This window comes from Ruditapes philippinarum, unplaced genomic scaffold (genome assembly GCF_026571515.1).
Source record: "Ruditapes philippinarum isolate M1 unplaced genomic scaffold, ASM2657151v2 ctg261_1_1_1_1, whole genome shotgun sequence".
NCBI lineage: Eukaryota > Metazoa > Mollusca > Bivalvia > Venerida > Veneridae > Ruditapes > Ruditapes philippinarum.
This window is the reverse complement of record NW_026857651.1, coordinates 190177-207502: the sequence shown is the minus strand read 5'-3', so window position 1 is coordinate 207502 and position 17326 is coordinate 190177. Positions and strand designations below refer to the sequence as shown.

The following is a 17326-nucleotide window of genomic DNA, read 5'->3' as shown; positions in this document are numbered from 1 at the left end:
TTTATATAATGATTATAACTAAATAAAGATGTTTTGATTAGATTATACACTTCTACGAGTTTATTTCAAAAATATATTATAATTGATACAAACTTATGTAGATGTGTTTCTCGTATATTGGTTATAATTTTTGCTGTGTCATCAGCTCTAAATGAGTGGTAAAAACTACATGTGTACCTTATGTGACGGAAGCAAAAACTCATACCTTCTGAATGCATACCAGTTGGTGAAAAGACTTCCTTTATATACATTTCTTACATATATTTATGGAAAAAAAATATCTAAGAACATTTGCTTCTGTTAACAACATTAATGAAGTAGTTTGTTATCATAGAGACATAGAATATTATTTGGCAAATTTGAATAAACTTATTGCCTTGTTATTACGTTATTTATAAATTAAAGTATTCTTTCAAAAAGGAGTATTGGGTGTCTATTTCAATGCCTCACTAAACGAAATAAGAAACGTGTAAGTACCTAAAAAGACATATCCGAGTATATTTTGTCAGCATATTCAGAATAAAAGCGGGTTTCAATACGAAGCTAAAACTGTTTACATGTAATGCAAAGCCATACAAATGTAGTATGACTTGTTTGATTATTTGTGAACAGTTTACCTATTAATGATCTTGAAATAATACATTTGTTTGTTTGTTTGACACTTGCTCACATGAACGCTTACAAAAGCATGGCATTGCCCTATTTAATAGCATGTTGCCTTTAAGCAACACAAAGCTTTCATTGTTTTATTGCATCATTCACACTAGATAAATACTAGAGCTTTCATATAATATTTACACCTGACAAGAGGTATTTTGGCTTTGCGCTTTTGTATCAATAACGTCTGTACTAAATATATCTCCATCATTTTAAAATGGCCGTGGGTTCAAATACATTTTTAGAGTTTGATTGTGTCTTGCGAATAGTCTTGTTTGTTTTGTGTTCTTCAAACTCCATTTTCGAATCTTGACAGTTCAACAGCAGGCTCCTAAAAATGAAAAGGAAAACATTAATTGTTGTCTAGTGGTTATACATGTGTTAGTTTAATTGGCCACTCTATGTCATGTCTTCTTCATGCCATCACATCCTGCTGGATTGCTAGTTTTGTGCCCCTTTAGGTACTCAGTGTTTCGGAATATTGTGGTGGCTGAGTGTCAGCAAACGTACCCTCGTGTGTTGACTTTAGTCTCATATTTTGTATATTTCTATAGATAAGGGGATATTGACATCTAAAACAAATGAAATGTTTTATCATTGCTTTTATTTTATTACGTCAATGTTTTAAATATCTGTAAATTCATCTATCAACGTATGCATTTTATTTAGTCAATTATTAAAATTACATGCGCTTCTGTACAATAATTGTATAAGCTGGTTGTTAATTAAGCATCAAGTCCATATTACGAGCTAAATGATGTGAACTTTAATGAGAAGGAAAGGGAATGTTTGCCTATAAATATATGTTACTTAAGTATATATATCAAGTTCTAGAAACAACTTACGTTTAGTCTCGCAGTGCTGCAGTACGTAGAAGTCACATTCGTAGCAGGGTCGATTGTAGTATAAGTTGTTATATGTGTAGAAGTTGAGCGTAGTAATTTCCCAGAACGCATTAATCTGTGCTGGCTCCACTTCCGTTTTAATAATTGTAATACCTATAAATAGATTATTACTTTAGGAGAATGTTCACATTTCATAAAATGATAAAACATACATCATTTAACCAACATTTGTGAGAAATATAAAAACAAAATATCAAATCATTTATTTGCTTATTTGTGGCCTTTGTATACTCGTAAAAACTGTAGTTATGTTCATACGATGGCTTAATGAAGATTTAAATGACATTTTTATTATCAAAAAATATTAAGTAAACAGTAGCCAGTTAGCCTCCACTTGACACATACATTGCACATGTGAAATGTACGCGCATATTTTTTGAGAATAGGTTCGTTGAATTGGTCCTTAAGACACAAGACGTAATAGAATATAATGTATATTGAGAATCTATATTATATATTATAAACAAACAATAGCAAATATAAATAATTTAAGAAAATCAGGATATCAAGTTATACCAGCTCAAAATGTGACATATGCAATGATAATTACAGGTTATGTGCTTCGTGAGAAGTAGTAAGAAGTGTGTACCACGTTTTAAACAACCAAATTGATACACAGAAAACCATAAAGGATGCAAACGATACACTGTATATTACCTTTTTTAGTTGTAGATAAACAGAATATCTTGCCTTTTCAACAAAAACAAAACATATCGATTTGTCTACATGCTTAATGTTTCTATATTTAATGCAATTGTGATATACATGTATATGTATACAGAAAAAGAAACTAGAAAAATTGTCGAAACATATATTGAATACTTTTTAATTATCTGCTTGATGAAAAGATGGAAAGGCATACATAGTGCAAAGCATACATAGTGTAAAGAAAGAAAATTACTTACCTCACTATTACAAAAACAGTACATCAATGACACAAAAGCACCCTATAAATAAACAAAGACGTGTCACATTCTATAGTCAATATCAGTTTGATATATCTTAAGTTTTAACGAAAGAAACGGTTTCAAAATATTTCATTCAACACATTACCAAGTTTATCAACAATCTCTGATTTGATATAACAAAAGAACATGATTGAAAATTATCACTCTGTAAATCATGTTTTAAATTACTGTTAACATCATTATTTCAACATAAAAAGTAGATTTAGAATACCTGTAAAGAAATCAAAAGTGCTATTGCTATGTGGTAAAAATTTTCTAACGGTGAACCAGTTTCTGGTCTTACAGGGAACAAAAGGTACTGTAAACCTAATAGTGGAATCAATATTAGCGTCGCTCGAGTAGCTTTTCTGAAAACAAGGTAATGGAAATTTGTATCATTTGTAAGATGTGAGCTGTAACATACTGATTATAAGTTCTTAGGATAGAAAATGACAAGAAAAATATATACACTTTCTTACTAATATTGAAAATCATGTAAACGCGATACAAATAAGAAATATCATAATAAATGAAAACCTTTCGAAGTAAAAATTTCATATATGAACTTCCTTATTTCTTTCTTCTTTAGTATAAAATAAATGCGACAATCTGAGACAAAATATGAAAAAAGTAAAATGCCTAATCATATACATGATTTACATAAATTGTCATATGTTTAAACTTATTAATCCAGCTTTTACATTTTGAATAAGATGGACAAATTACAACTTCATGTTACCTCGTTTGATTGGCATCTGGCATTTGACGTAATTTTGTAACAAGAAGTCGAACTATGTTAGCCAGGAAAAGAACATTGATCTGAAATTATTAACATATTGTGAAATTAAAACAGAAACCGATAAGTATCTAATTATTATTTTCTTTAAATTAAAGAATGTATGTAAATTATAATGATAGCTATGTACTTAGATTTTCGAATTCAAAAATTTCAGATTCTTAGAGCTTAGAGTACATAATCAAATTCAGCAAAACTCGGAAATTAACAGAACTGTGAGATGGTCACCTCAATCATTCACTGTCGAATTAAAATAATTGATAATTCAACGTGTGCTGATAAGTTACTTACAGATAAAGATAGAACAATTGGTCCGTACATAATCCACTGTAAATTGCTTTCACTCATCCAGCATCTGTCAAAACATTCATATTAAAATACTTGTGATATAAAATATATTTTTCATAGATATTGACGTACAGAAGAAATAGGAATGTCAAATAATGTATCACTATTGTTAATTTTTCGAATCATCTTGAAAAATTCGTTTTTAGTGGTTTATTGTTTAAATAGAAACATGGAAACCATCTTTCTTGGAACTTCAAAACTAGTTGCGAATAAACAACTTCTTAAATTAATTTGTAATTTAAAAAGTAAACAACAAGAATCTCAGTAAGAAATCAAAGCCAGTCCCAAAATATTTTACTGTCGTAATTTTAAGTAAAAACCACTGAAAAGTACAAACGTTTGGATTTACTTATATTAATTCATCGAAATCTATCTTTTCGAAATGAACAAAAACGTTATGATTATATTAAATTGTTGCTTAAGTGGAATATTATTATGTCTTACGCTGCAGTAGATGTTTTATCGCTTCCTCTTATCATGGCATACAAAGATGCTAATATCAGTGGAAATACTGAAAACGAAAAAATAGAAAAAACAAATTTTAATTCTAACAATTAACATTTACTTATTTAGAAAGATCTTGTGCAGAAAGGAACATCAGTTGTATTTGATATATTTTAAAATAATACACAAAAGTCTTCCTAATCGTTAAACCTACCGTACTAGTATTGTTTGAACTGACATTTAAATAATAATAAAATAACTTACCCCATCCTATACCATAACAAGATATTATTAGCCTTTTGCCTGAATTAAAGGCAAACACCATGATTGTATTAAGGTAAAGTCCCTCGCAGAACATCCACATGAAGTTACTTACAACAAAATACTGACAAATGACATGTAGCACCTGGCACCATATCTTTAAAAAAAGAAGTAATAGACATTATCAGGAATTTAAAACAAAATGTATTAATTGACAATTGAAAAAATATTTTTATTATTCGGAATTATATGCTTACAAACCCTTCTTTAAAACGCGTAAATTGTCTTCACTGCTTTATAATGCGTAAAGTTCAGTTTTGCTATCAAAAGCTCAGCAAGTAACGTCACATCTAGCTATACATGGATCACAAAAACGAACATAAGTATAGTACACAAATTGTTTACATGATACTTCTTTTATTTTTAAATTATCCAAATCATAAACACAATCCCAAAATATAACAGCAACGTATACAGAGAGCATTGCTGAGGTTAACATTACCTTATTTTACTTCAAAACAATGGTAATATATATTTATGGTAAGGACATTTTCAGCTCCATCGTTATTAAAACATGCCTAATAACGGGTCATAAGTTAACAATTGCTAAGATTCTCACAAGAAAACACTTTCCTAGAGATTGATTTCATTACTGAAAATATAGAGGGTTAATGAGGTTTGCTTGCAATGTATTCTCAATAAAGGAGAAGTTTGTGGTTCATAAATTTATCCTGCCGCTGCATTTAACACAATATACATACTTAATATGTGATGAGGTGATGAGGTAAAGAGAAATACCCATTTTACCAATTATGGCCTGACAATATTCTATTTCGATTATAGTGTAAGTTAAGAAATAAAGTTTAAGTAAAAATAGCTTATTGTGGAATGAAATGACATATGAACAGATAATTTACATAATTATGTAATTTCAACAAATAAGGTATTTTATATGACAGTTAGTAAACTTACTGGATTTGATAGCATAACGTTTCCATCGAGTGCAGCAAGAACGTAATAAAAGATCCATGACATCCCCGTGAAGATGTAGGAAAGGAACAAATTTTTATGAATACTTATCCTGTCACAGCGCAACTGTCTGAAAATTGAAAATACAATTGTATATTGAATGGCTTATAACCAAAGTTGATATTAGGCTATAGCTCGAATAAATGGTAGGAAATATGAATTTTACACCCTAGATAATGACTTTTAACATTTTCCTTCAATCGTCCAGATCAATCTTTAATCGTACAGTGTACGTGCATATATTTCGACAACATATTTATTATACCAACATGCGGTAGATGTAAATACAGTTTTCGCAAGCAGGAAAACTCATTCAATTGAATTTAATAAAGTTTGTAAACTTTGTCTTTTTAAAACAAAAAAAAACACTAGAATTTCATTGTTAATAGCACAAAATTAATTAGCATATAATTTACACACAAAATTGACACATCTTAATTAATTGGCTTCGATATGTAACCTCTTTTAGCAGGTTAAACCAACTATACTCGGGAAAACTTCTGCGTCACAATTGTATATAATTCTCAATACTTTATATAGTACAGTACATAAATAAATTGTATAATGCATAAATGTCACTTAATCATTTCTTATCAAATTGCATAATCTAAATTTTAAAGACACTTAATAAATCACAAAGAGTAGTCGCTTAAACTCATTTGAAATTATGAAAGTCGCATTCTTTGCAACGTCTTCCCTTGAATCAGATACAAATGATGCGTTTGATGGAACAAATATTCCATTCCTGCTGTATATAAATAGTGAGATCTTCCTAGATTAACATTTTAATATTTTTTAAAAGAAAACTTTTATTTTGTTAATAAGAACATCTTTTCTGCAATTACACCATTTGTTGTTGTTGTTTTTTAATAATTATTTAAACATTTTAAATTTATAATTTATTTGATACATGTAGAAAGTTAATTGGGTTGATATATATTTAAATAACTACACGCTGCCATTTTTACAGTAGATGCGTCACAGTGAAGAGCTCGATCTACTGAAATTCAAGATCGGATCAATTAGATTGCACGTTTTTACATAAGATGGTATTATTTTTTCGCCAGAAACATTTGTTATGTAATTCCTTTCATACATAAATCATTACATTGTTTTCAACGACAAAGAGAGAAAGAAATACGACTTAATTTGGAAAAACGTCTCTGAGGATGACGAAGTATACATCTAATTATTTTTTTTTTCATAGATGAAGGAAGATGTGATAGATATACTTGAAGCGTATAAATATACCAAGAGAAATAATCAGCATCAATAATGACAAGACAAATCCTCCGATGAATATGTAGATGTAATTGATGTCGTCAGTGACCTGAAAAATAAGACATTAAAGGCCCATTATGACTCAGATATGTAATCTTTTTCTTCAGTTTTCTTTATTTTTGGTATGCTGTTACATATTCCGACAAAAATGCTAACTTGCCATATAGATGAACTTTCTTTTGCTTCTGTTGCTTCATTAGCATTTTTTGTAATTATAGTGAAAACATTTCAAAAACATGTTTGGAATTTGAAAGGAATTGAAAAACAATTGATTATTGAGGCAAAGTGTGCCTTTAAACGAGACGATGTAATGTTGTTATTTGTATATGTAATAAATAACCTGCTTGTAGGTCTTTGAGTGTAATAATTCTTGCTGCACAATTAATTTTCATAGGCTTCAAGTATCAGGGCTAAAAATATTTTAGAATGGTTCATCGTTACCATTTATCTTTTAAGTTAAATACATATTGTGTATTGTTTTCCAATGATCATTATTGGAAATGTATATCAATCACTCTGCATCTAAAGTAATGGTAATTTTACAAAACTGATAATTTAGAAAAAAATAAATGATCTTTAAAGTTAGCATATTTAAAATATTATTTGGACATGTGCTATATAACTTACTACATTGTATAACATAAAATAACTTTCGGGATTAATTTCGTCGGATTGATTCATCTTAAATGTCTGACATACAAATGAGCGTAATTCAAGGTAATTATATAATGATGTAATTTCATCTGAAATGTAATTAAGTGTAAAGCAAATTAATAATACAGCACTTTTATATCCAGACATGCATTATAGTGCTTCCCATTGCTTATTTTAATGTGCATTGTATTACATTTACGTCAGACATATGCTAAATAGCAAGATGTGTTTTGGTGCCTCTAAAAGTTACTTGTAATTTGTTAAGCAATCGTCCTTTGGACGCAAATATATAAAATATATGGTACTTAACATGTTGTTGATTTTTTTCTGCAACATTGAAGTAAACGTTTAAATTAAAATTGAAATTACTAAGTAAATACATATTTCAAATTTTGGGATAGTCACATTTTGTAAAGGTTATAATGTTTGACTCTTTGCAACAGTCACTAAACACCAGGCGTCTAATGTAATGTTTAAATATATTAATGTGTATTGTACCAATAAAAATAAGATTACAATTATGTATTAGATTAAAATGTTACGTTAGTAAATGTTATTTTAGTGGTCGTTTTTTAAAGAGTTTAGCTGAGTTAAAGGTGTCAAATAATTTATTTTTGTCACACGGAGATTATGCATATGATTTTGAACTGTCGCACATATTTAAAATAAACGTCCATCTTATTATATTATTATTGACACTATCATAGTCAGAAAATACTTTACATTCTATTTGTTATAAATTATAATACAAAAGACTTACTTGAACCTTTCGTAAACACATTGAATAGTTTGCCCAAGTCTTTCCTGTTTTAGGGTTCACGTACCATGTTCCATTCGCAGTACATTCTCTATATGCAACGGCTGAAACAAAATGATCATATTCCTAAGTATTCTCAATACTTACATCTAAAGTAATGGACATGAATACCTTAATGGAATGAAAAACAACACCTTAATCAGACAAATATCTGATGATCAAAATAAAATACAAAGATTTTGCATCTCATATTTATATCCTGTCTAGACATATAAAAGCGGCATGTGTTTACCAGTATTTTACAAGTACAGTTTTTTCACGGTTATTATTGGTATACAACATTTAATACATCCAGTTGATTACCTGAAACAGATATACATAAATAGGTATGATACTTTTCTTGACTCATTGATACATGTTAAAGTTGTGTTGTTTTCTGTAATTTTGTGGACAGACTTACAGTTTGTGTCAAAGGTAATTATATCTGGACACTGAATTTGTGCAAATTGTCCTGGATACGTGTCTGGCCAACAACCTCCCCAATGATCCATTGTTCTGTTACAGTAAATACCATCTGAAATGAAATAATTCATTTTTAATATTTTGCTTAAAGTCATTTTAAAGATTAAACTCAGACATCAATTGCAATACTTTACGCATTACCAAAAATTACAATCAGTGCGAACAGGTGCATAAACAAAAGTATTTACACATTGGCATTATCAATGCATTAAAACCCTTACTCCACGCTAAAACACGCTAAAACACATTAAAATTTTGACTTTGAAAATATATTCATGTGCGCTTTAAAGTATTTTGTAATCACATAGATATTACATGTACTGTTGTTGAAGTGTAATAATGTTTGACTTAACAACAAAGACTTTTGCGAGTACGATTTTTTTCATTTATCAATTTTACATATGTCCTTAAGATTTTGCAATTAATTTGAATTCATCTTTGTATATCTCGGTTTCCATACGTAACTATAATTTATACTACTTTTGCACAGTTCAGTGTATTAATGTTTATTATGTCGAAACTTTTAAGACCCATAAATCCTAAAACATGTAATGTTTTTTGTGTGTGAAAAACATTGATTTATGGTGTCTTGTTACAGCTGTCAACTAAATACACAATGGCCACTTTTGCTTCTTTAGCATTTCTTCAATTAGTATAGTAACTGTAATAGTCATTTAATATTTTGTCACGTTTAAATATTTGTTTGTGTATCTGTTTATTTGTTTGTTTCTGAATCGAGACATTCGAATCGGTTTTCGACCATTTTGAGCACAAATATAACATACATGTGTATTTGTTTTACTTCGGTATACAATATCTATATTATATCTAAAAAACATCGTATTTCAAGATAAACTTGATGTTAAAAATCTTAAAATGTCGTAAAAGAAATGTTATATTTCTTAGTTTTGTTGTTATTGAATTATTGCGTTACTGTAGTTACTTGTAACTTATACATGCATTTAGAAAAGAATGGTTCGTCACATCAGTTTTATTTATTGATTTATCAAAATAGTCATATTTTATTTATTGATTTATCTTATTCGACGTAAAATCTGTAACGTCCGAATCATCAGCAACATTACCATCAGCAATATAATACATAAACAATGGGACTAATCGTTGTTGGCTTCATCTCTGAAACTTCTCACATACGAAATATCACGAGTTATTTGGACTTTTTCAATAGATAAACACAAGACGTACATGTTTGTATTATTCCAAAAGTCCCTACATTCACTTGGGACTAACATTTTATCATTTGTTCTGCTGTTTTTAACATTTTTCCTAACAATATAACAACTTAAACAGCTTAGCTGGGTTATTTAATTGTCTTTTTACTGCAGATGATTGTCTTTCATCACTAAAGGGAATTGTGTTTCCAACACTTTGTTGTAAAGAATCATCTAAAAATGTTGTTTGTTCTAGCTGGTCTCTGTCAGTCGTTTCTAAAGGGAACATTGTTTACTGTATTGTGATTATTGGGTAATGAAACGTTCAGATAATAAAGTTAATAATCTTAATAAAGTTTTAAAAGTGTTGCACAGTAACAATATACTTTACAAATTCAGTCTATATAGTTTATAATGTACATTTCTTCGCTTTCTAAGTGTATGAAACTTTTAGTTAACACTTACTCATTTGAATATTTTTCGTTATGAAAAGATTATGTGAACAACAGCTTTCCATTTTAAATAACGAATTACATGTCCTCGCAATTCACTAACCATTCACCGCATCACATTAAGATATTTTATATTCGTATAAAATCTACTGTAATAAATATATAATTAATCATGCAAATTATATCATTTCTAGCTACTTTAGACAAGGGCAGGAAATGAGAAAATTGAAGTTTTATGTTGTAAATCACAAGTATAAGTGTGTTTTGTTTGACATACGTCAACTAAGAATTAGGACAACACTTTCATTTAAGTGACCTTTCATTATAGTGTTATTAACTGGAGACACAATAATAGCAAGCATTATATGTTATTGTATCATAGTTTGGGGACCTTTCTTGAAAATGTGACAGAGTTAAATTGTACATGCACAGTGCGTTAACTGGAGTGCAGGTATTAGTTACCCGCACTCCAGAGCATGCCCATTGATTGGTTCATTTTGTTTGGGATTTACATATTGTGACGACAGAGAAAGGGATAGCGATAGAAATATCATATTAAGATGCTCGTTCATTGTTCAGATGCTCGTTCATTGGTTTCTTTTTCTAGGGTTTCACATTGTGACAACAGGGAACGTTTTTTGATGTTGACTATGATAAAAAAGAGAAAGAACATCAAAACACTCGGCAATCTGATTAATACTCGGGGGCTACTCTCCCACCTCTCGTACAAATCAGCCTCGTGTTTCGATGCTTTTCTATTACTTATCTCTATATACCAAATTTTAGTCAGATTACATTGATAAAATTGGCACCTTGCTGGGTACAAATATTTCCTTTTCGGTTTGCAATTATATAAAGCTATCCGAATGTTCTATACAACAACATTGAATGAAGGTCAAGATAAGACAGTATAATTACCAAACGCGTTAAACGGGAAGGATATATCGCGATGTATTTCCTCTTCTTATATGTCTGGATAGAGTAATTTTGTCTGCTTTGGAAAATAACCTGTCTTGTAATAAGCCTTTTTTATGTTCGTTTCTTATGACTAACGAAGACTTCTAAAGACAGCTATTATTTTTGTCTTCTTATGTAAAACAAACAAGGTCAAAAGGCACTCTAGTGCATTAAGATATTATTAAAACTACCAGACATAAAAGTGAATATTCCTTACTCTACCGAACGAAATATATGTTCAGTGAATTAATCAGTAACAAGTAAAGATATCAGTTCACGTTAAAACGTTTGAAATGAATATACGGCCATCATAGGTGATTGAGAATCATCGCAAAGGTTATCTACACGAATTTATTTTACATAATATCAAAGTCATTATAACACTTATTTAACAAACATGTTTTAAATTCTGTCAAAGGCCCATTACGCCTATCATTTTTTTATTTCTGAAAAACTGTTTGTTCTTGGAATCTTGTTATGCTTCCCAAAAATTCATTTCTTATATAAATTAACTCTTATCTTTTGCATCTTTAGCTCTTTTGACATTTTGTATTTATCATATAGCGAATAATTATTTTGAATGGATGTCAAAATACTACTTCGTTTACATTTTGGAACCTTTACTACACATAACCGCATGTTCCGTGCTTTTTTCTTCGGTTATAAAATATCTAACATGCACTTAATCCACTATTTAATGATTTAATGATTTCTAGAGAAATAAAACTGTATGGTTTGCTGAGGCATAGTATGCCTTCAAACGAATTAACCATATGAAAGTAATTACATTTTTTTTTCTTTTTTTAAATATCTGCATAAATGTAACACAATCCAGACATTTGAACGCACGTTTTGACAGTCAAACATATACGCTTGCATATTGTAATGTAAATGGGAAAGGAAACGTTTTTGACATTATCCATTGCAAGTATAATAATTAATTATGCAAACTTGCATGCGTCTTATATAATGTAATATGTATCAAGATAGTACATGTATGTAAATAGATCGACGTATCATTCTTTATTATTTCCTAAGTATGCCAAAAGTTGTAAAATGTAAAAATCAACTTGTTCTCTGTTTTTCCATTGTTCATAAGTATTCCCTTTTGCTATAAAAGAGTTCTTACAAATAATAAAAAAACCTTACAATACAAGGGCTGAAACATTAAAGATCCTGTAACACAATTTTTTATGTTTTTATACCATAAATGTGATGCTCAAATTAAGATATATCAATTTTAAAGTTCCAAAAAGCATTATTTATAAAGATATATCCGAATTTTACATTTTATCTAAATAAAGGGAGGTAATAAAAATTAATTTTCTATAACTTTTGAGTCAAATTTTTCAATAAGAAATAGATGTATGTATTTTAATTATTACATATAATATGTACACATATTTGCAGTACATATTTCACATATTCCTTGATGTTTAAAAAAATTGTTTTATAAGCATAATTATATACATATATGTAATTTCACTTGAGTGTGGTATGCAACCTCAATTACAACATACAGGATCTTTTACCGAAATAACAACGTAGGTTTAAAATAATTTGTTAAAATTGTGTCTGTTTAGTGTTCAATGCAATAGACCATAATAACCATGAATTGAAAATACCAAAGTTTGACGATTGACAATTTACAATTGACGTTTCTGCTAAGCAATGCAGAATATATTAAATGGAAATAAGGAAACACTGTATCCACAGTATCCACCGTATTTCATCTAATTTTGTAATTGCTGCTGAAAAGATATTTTCCTTAAATATTTAAGGTGTGCAAGTCAAGAACGTATCATTTCGTCTGATTTATGCAAGTATGGAACTTAAGTGACTGTTTTGACAGAATTGATGAATTTCATATTAAATCTATATTTTTTTTTAAATATAATGAACCTTTAAATAAGAAACATACATTTGAATTAGTTTTCTACATAAATGCGTCTGAAGTGTTAATAACTAAACAAACAATATTAATCTAATAAGTACGTTTCAGAAATTACAAGACCTACCATAAGGGAACGTTTTTATTCATTATTGTATATAATTTGTTTTGAAATAAACCAAGGTTTGGTGACAACAGAATTTTTAAATGTTGAAACTCCCACATATGTGGTTATGCAGCGGTAAACTTTTGAACGTTTAGATTGCATTCAAACTATTACAATATAATAAACTTTAAACCTAACACATACAAGATTCTACGAGATCAAAATAACGGAATGTATAATTGATGTTCCTTGGTATTCCTAGAAGTCCTCTGTTATCAAATATGATCCAATATATAACTTCCTTAGAGAAGACATACGTACTATTTGCACTATCTGTAATATTCCCAAATTTTGAGGCCATATGTTTAGACTTGTTATTATGTGACAAAAGCTTTTTTTTGTTTTTTTTTCTTTCCTTTATAAGAAGGAAGATTCCAAGAAGAATATCATTTGAAACCAGCAAAGAACTTCAAGATAAATTACAGAACAAACTAACCTGCTTTTTCGATATTTCGGTACCCACATTTGTATGAATTCGGTAAACTTTTTATACTATATTAAGATCTCCATGTATTTGGCTTATAACGGTTGATATTGCTACAAGATATTACTTTTTAAAAGTATTGTGTGTCCTTGAAATTTGAAATGGTTTATGCAGCGTGTATACGTATATGTCATTAAATTGTGACTAATATTTATCGCAGAACCCAATGATATCTTTTCGTTTTAAGAAACTGAATAGTTTTCTGCCTTTAACTGTCTTTAATCTAAATATTATTTTTAAACCATTTATGCTCTTTTCCGAAGTCACGTGCAATTGATGAATAAAATCATTTTGTTATAAAAGAATACTAGTTTTCTTCGATTATGCTCACTTGACTATGGTGTTCTAGTCACTTATCACTTTCATAACGATCAATTGTAGATATCTTCTCGGTTGTAAAATGTATAAAAATCATCTTCAACGGATAAAGCTATAATTAAAATACACACATCATATCAACTAACAGAAGACATACAATGAGGGCAAATACATTACATATGTCGTAAGGAAGCCTGTTGCAATTGAAGAGGCTAAAAAGACATAATAATGAGATAATTACATTCAATAGATGTCATTGGTAGACAAAGGAATGATCAACTTCGAGTTGATTTGCCATATAAAATCTAACTTGTATGTCTGTTCTATATGTAATGCAAATATGTCTGTGATAAAATGTAATTATCTGAACAATACGGCATAAAATGCCAAATATTTGCATGAACAGTAATTTCATTCTTCTCTTTGAAAATCTTTATTGATCAGTTTTTAATTTAATCTTGCGACGTTCCTTAAACCCTCGTTATATGTTCGTTTAGAAGCGCACTTATTTAGAAGTTTGTTTATACATTGTATTTCAATTTCACAAAATTTTACTTATTTAAATCCTAATTATGTAACTCATATTTAAAAAATGTTTTCCTGTTTTTAATGACGGCTTTTATATAAGACCATCGCATATCACCATCATATTGAGCCAGAAAACACACATTTCGTTTCCTCATTTAATGGCAAGAAATATCTTTTTGATCTGTTTTATTCTATAATTTTGCATTGACCTGTTACACTGGCACTGTTATGGAACTAAATATATTATTGCTTTGTCAAAATTTTAATCATATAATTTTATATCATTATGTTATTCAAAATAGATTAATAGGAACGATATTGAAAATATAGAATCGAAGTAGCCGGTCCTATTAAACAAGATGATGACTTGTAATTTGTCTTTGAATCTGTTCACCAAAATAGGCGTTTTCTACTAATTGCAATATAATTATCACATGTAACTAGTTTCAAGTTTCCAAGTTTATTTGATTATCTCAGTATGCATACAAATACATAAACACGAGAAAAAGAATCCTAAATATATATATAAAACCATGTCTACAGAGGACAACATTCATTCAAAAATATGAATTATGAATCGCAACTAAATTTCTTTTGTATATTAAAGAAAGACAGTACTGAATCAAAATGTCTAGACTAAATTGTTTACAAATATCATCTGTCAACTTTAACCTTTTCTTAACCTGAATTATATTGTATTGTGATTGGTCACCTGTTGGCACGCGCTTTCTACTGTGCCGTTAAATAAACTTCTGTAATTTACACAAAAATATGTCATTGGTCAGTAGGTGTATTGTGTCTGCACGCGGTATAGTTTCAATATAAATATAGTGCTGTGATGATTTCGTTTGTGTGGCAAAAAATGGACTTAATTAACCTGCAAAAAGTAAAAGAGAAGAAATAAATCTCTGTTGATCTTGGATTATTATCTGGTTACTGATTTCTAGTGATGTAAGGCTGCAAAATTTACGAATGTGACGGGAAGGGTGAGTAAATATTGGTTTTATTTTGTAAACATAAGAATTAAAGGGGATTTCCCCGGCCCCTTATGCATTTATAATTGCTGTGAATTATCTGATAAGGGTTGGAATTTTAATATTTTCAAATATCCCTCATTTGTCATAAACGGTGTGCGTTTGGCCAGCCCTTAAACGAAATTAAAATATTAAGGGCTTTGCCTCGCTACAGGTCTTCTTTCTGTACTGTCTTCTTAATTACAGTTTAATTAAGGTCAGTTAGGTTCAATTAAGCCGGTAATTAAGTAACTTAAAAATAAACAACTATATGAAGGAAATACAGAAGATATATCTGTTACTGGTATACACTATTATCATCTTCATTCATGCTTTTAAATAAGTATTGTCCTCTTTACAAATTTCAAAGTAGAATCTATAATTCATTAATTTACATATAAAGTTTTCAAATATTTATATAACTGACTGGATCATATTGATGGGTCATTATTTTACAAAAAGAAAAAAAGAAAATAGATCTGTAGACTTGTCCTCATTAATAGATAAATGTATATTACTACAGTACAGTATGTACTCAATCATTGTTCTTTGTACAGTCTGATGGCAACCTTATTTTTCTTAATATCAAGTATCAAATTTTCAGAGTATCAAAAATTATATATTAAACTGAGTATTAACAATAAATAGTACCAGTTAATAATAAATTATGATAGCAATAAACTATATATACAAATATGTAATAAAAAGATTTTTAACAGGCAGTTGCAGTTTACATGAAATTTACCATTAAAATTAAATGTCTAACATGCATTGACTCAATCCATTGTGAATAGTGTACCTGTTGTTACTGATTTCGAACAATAAAATATTATTAAACATGATATCATACATGTAAAAAAAAACAAAAAAACATGAAATTTACTAATTTTTAGATGGTAACATGAATTGATTCAATTCATAGTGAATAGTGTAACTATTGTTATTGATTAAAAAAAAAGAAGAAAGAATATTATTACACATGATATCATACAGTCATATAATAAACATGAAATTTACCAATTTTAAATTGTTAACATGCATTAATTAAATTCATAGTAGATGATGTAGATCTAACTGTTGTTAACAATTGATTTCAAAAGAAAAAAAGAAAAGAATATTATTAAACATGATATCATACATATGAAAAACAATTGATATTTTCACCAATATTGCCTAAGTTTATAAAATTTAGCATTTACACTGAGCATTTTACCAAATTACATAGGAAATTAATTGATAAAATATATAGTACATAGATCTTCATCTAGCTTATATGTAAATTGTTTTACTAATAAATTTCCAAAAACATTTCAAGTACAATCATTTAATATTGGGCTTTAACATTTTTAATTATAATTTGTACAAATTTACATAAATTAATTAGTTCTTTATTGTTTTCTGAATTGAATAACTTGTCAAATTTAAGTATGCTGTGTTGTTTGTAGTAGTAAGGTTTGATCAGTGTTTTTCGTGATTCTTGAAAGTGTTTACATTCAAGGATGTAGTGATATTCATCACCTAAACCTTGATTGCATAAATAACAGGTTCTTTCATTTAATGGTATGTTATTGTAACGTCCAACCTCAACTGGACATTTATGATTCCTTGTTCTAAATGCTGTTAACAGTTTTCCATAATAATTTGGTAATTTTGTGAAATATTTATTCATGTTTGTATCATGTTTAATTATCTTGTACATGAAGTTAGTTGAATTATTAACTGTTGAGCTCCATGTTTGGATAAA

General features: G+C 28.7%; 1 protein-coding gene across 1 annotated transcript in view; it reads right to left on the bottom strand.

The window, feature by feature from the left end:
- Positions 1 to 625: 625 nt before the first annotated feature.
- LOC132750505 (calcitonin gene-related peptide type 1 receptor-like) overlaps positions 626 to 17326 on the bottom strand; it is a 68163-nt gene continuing 51462 nt past the window's right edge. Inside the window, exons 3-14 of the mRNA XM_060740503.1 lie at positions 8540 to 8653; positions 8083 to 8183; positions 6620 to 6717; positions 5331 to 5457; positions 4362 to 4515; positions 4098 to 4164; positions 3597 to 3660; positions 3249 to 3328; positions 2742 to 2877; positions 2468 to 2509; positions 1503 to 1655; positions 626 to 988 (exon numbers count right to left, since the gene is read on the bottom strand). Coding sequence (XP_060596486.1) covers positions 947 to 988; positions 1503 to 1655; positions 2468 to 2509; positions 2742 to 2877; positions 3249 to 3328; positions 3597 to 3660; positions 4098 to 4164; positions 4362 to 4515; positions 5331 to 5457; positions 6620 to 6717; positions 8083 to 8183; positions 8540 to 8653 — 1178 coding nt within the window. The 3' untranslated portion in view covers positions 626 to 946. The remainder of the gene's footprint in view (positions 989 to 1502; positions 1656 to 2467; positions 2510 to 2741; positions 2878 to 3248; positions 3329 to 3596; positions 3661 to 4097; positions 4165 to 4361; positions 4516 to 5330; positions 5458 to 6619; positions 6718 to 8082; positions 8184 to 8539; positions 8654 to 17326) is intronic.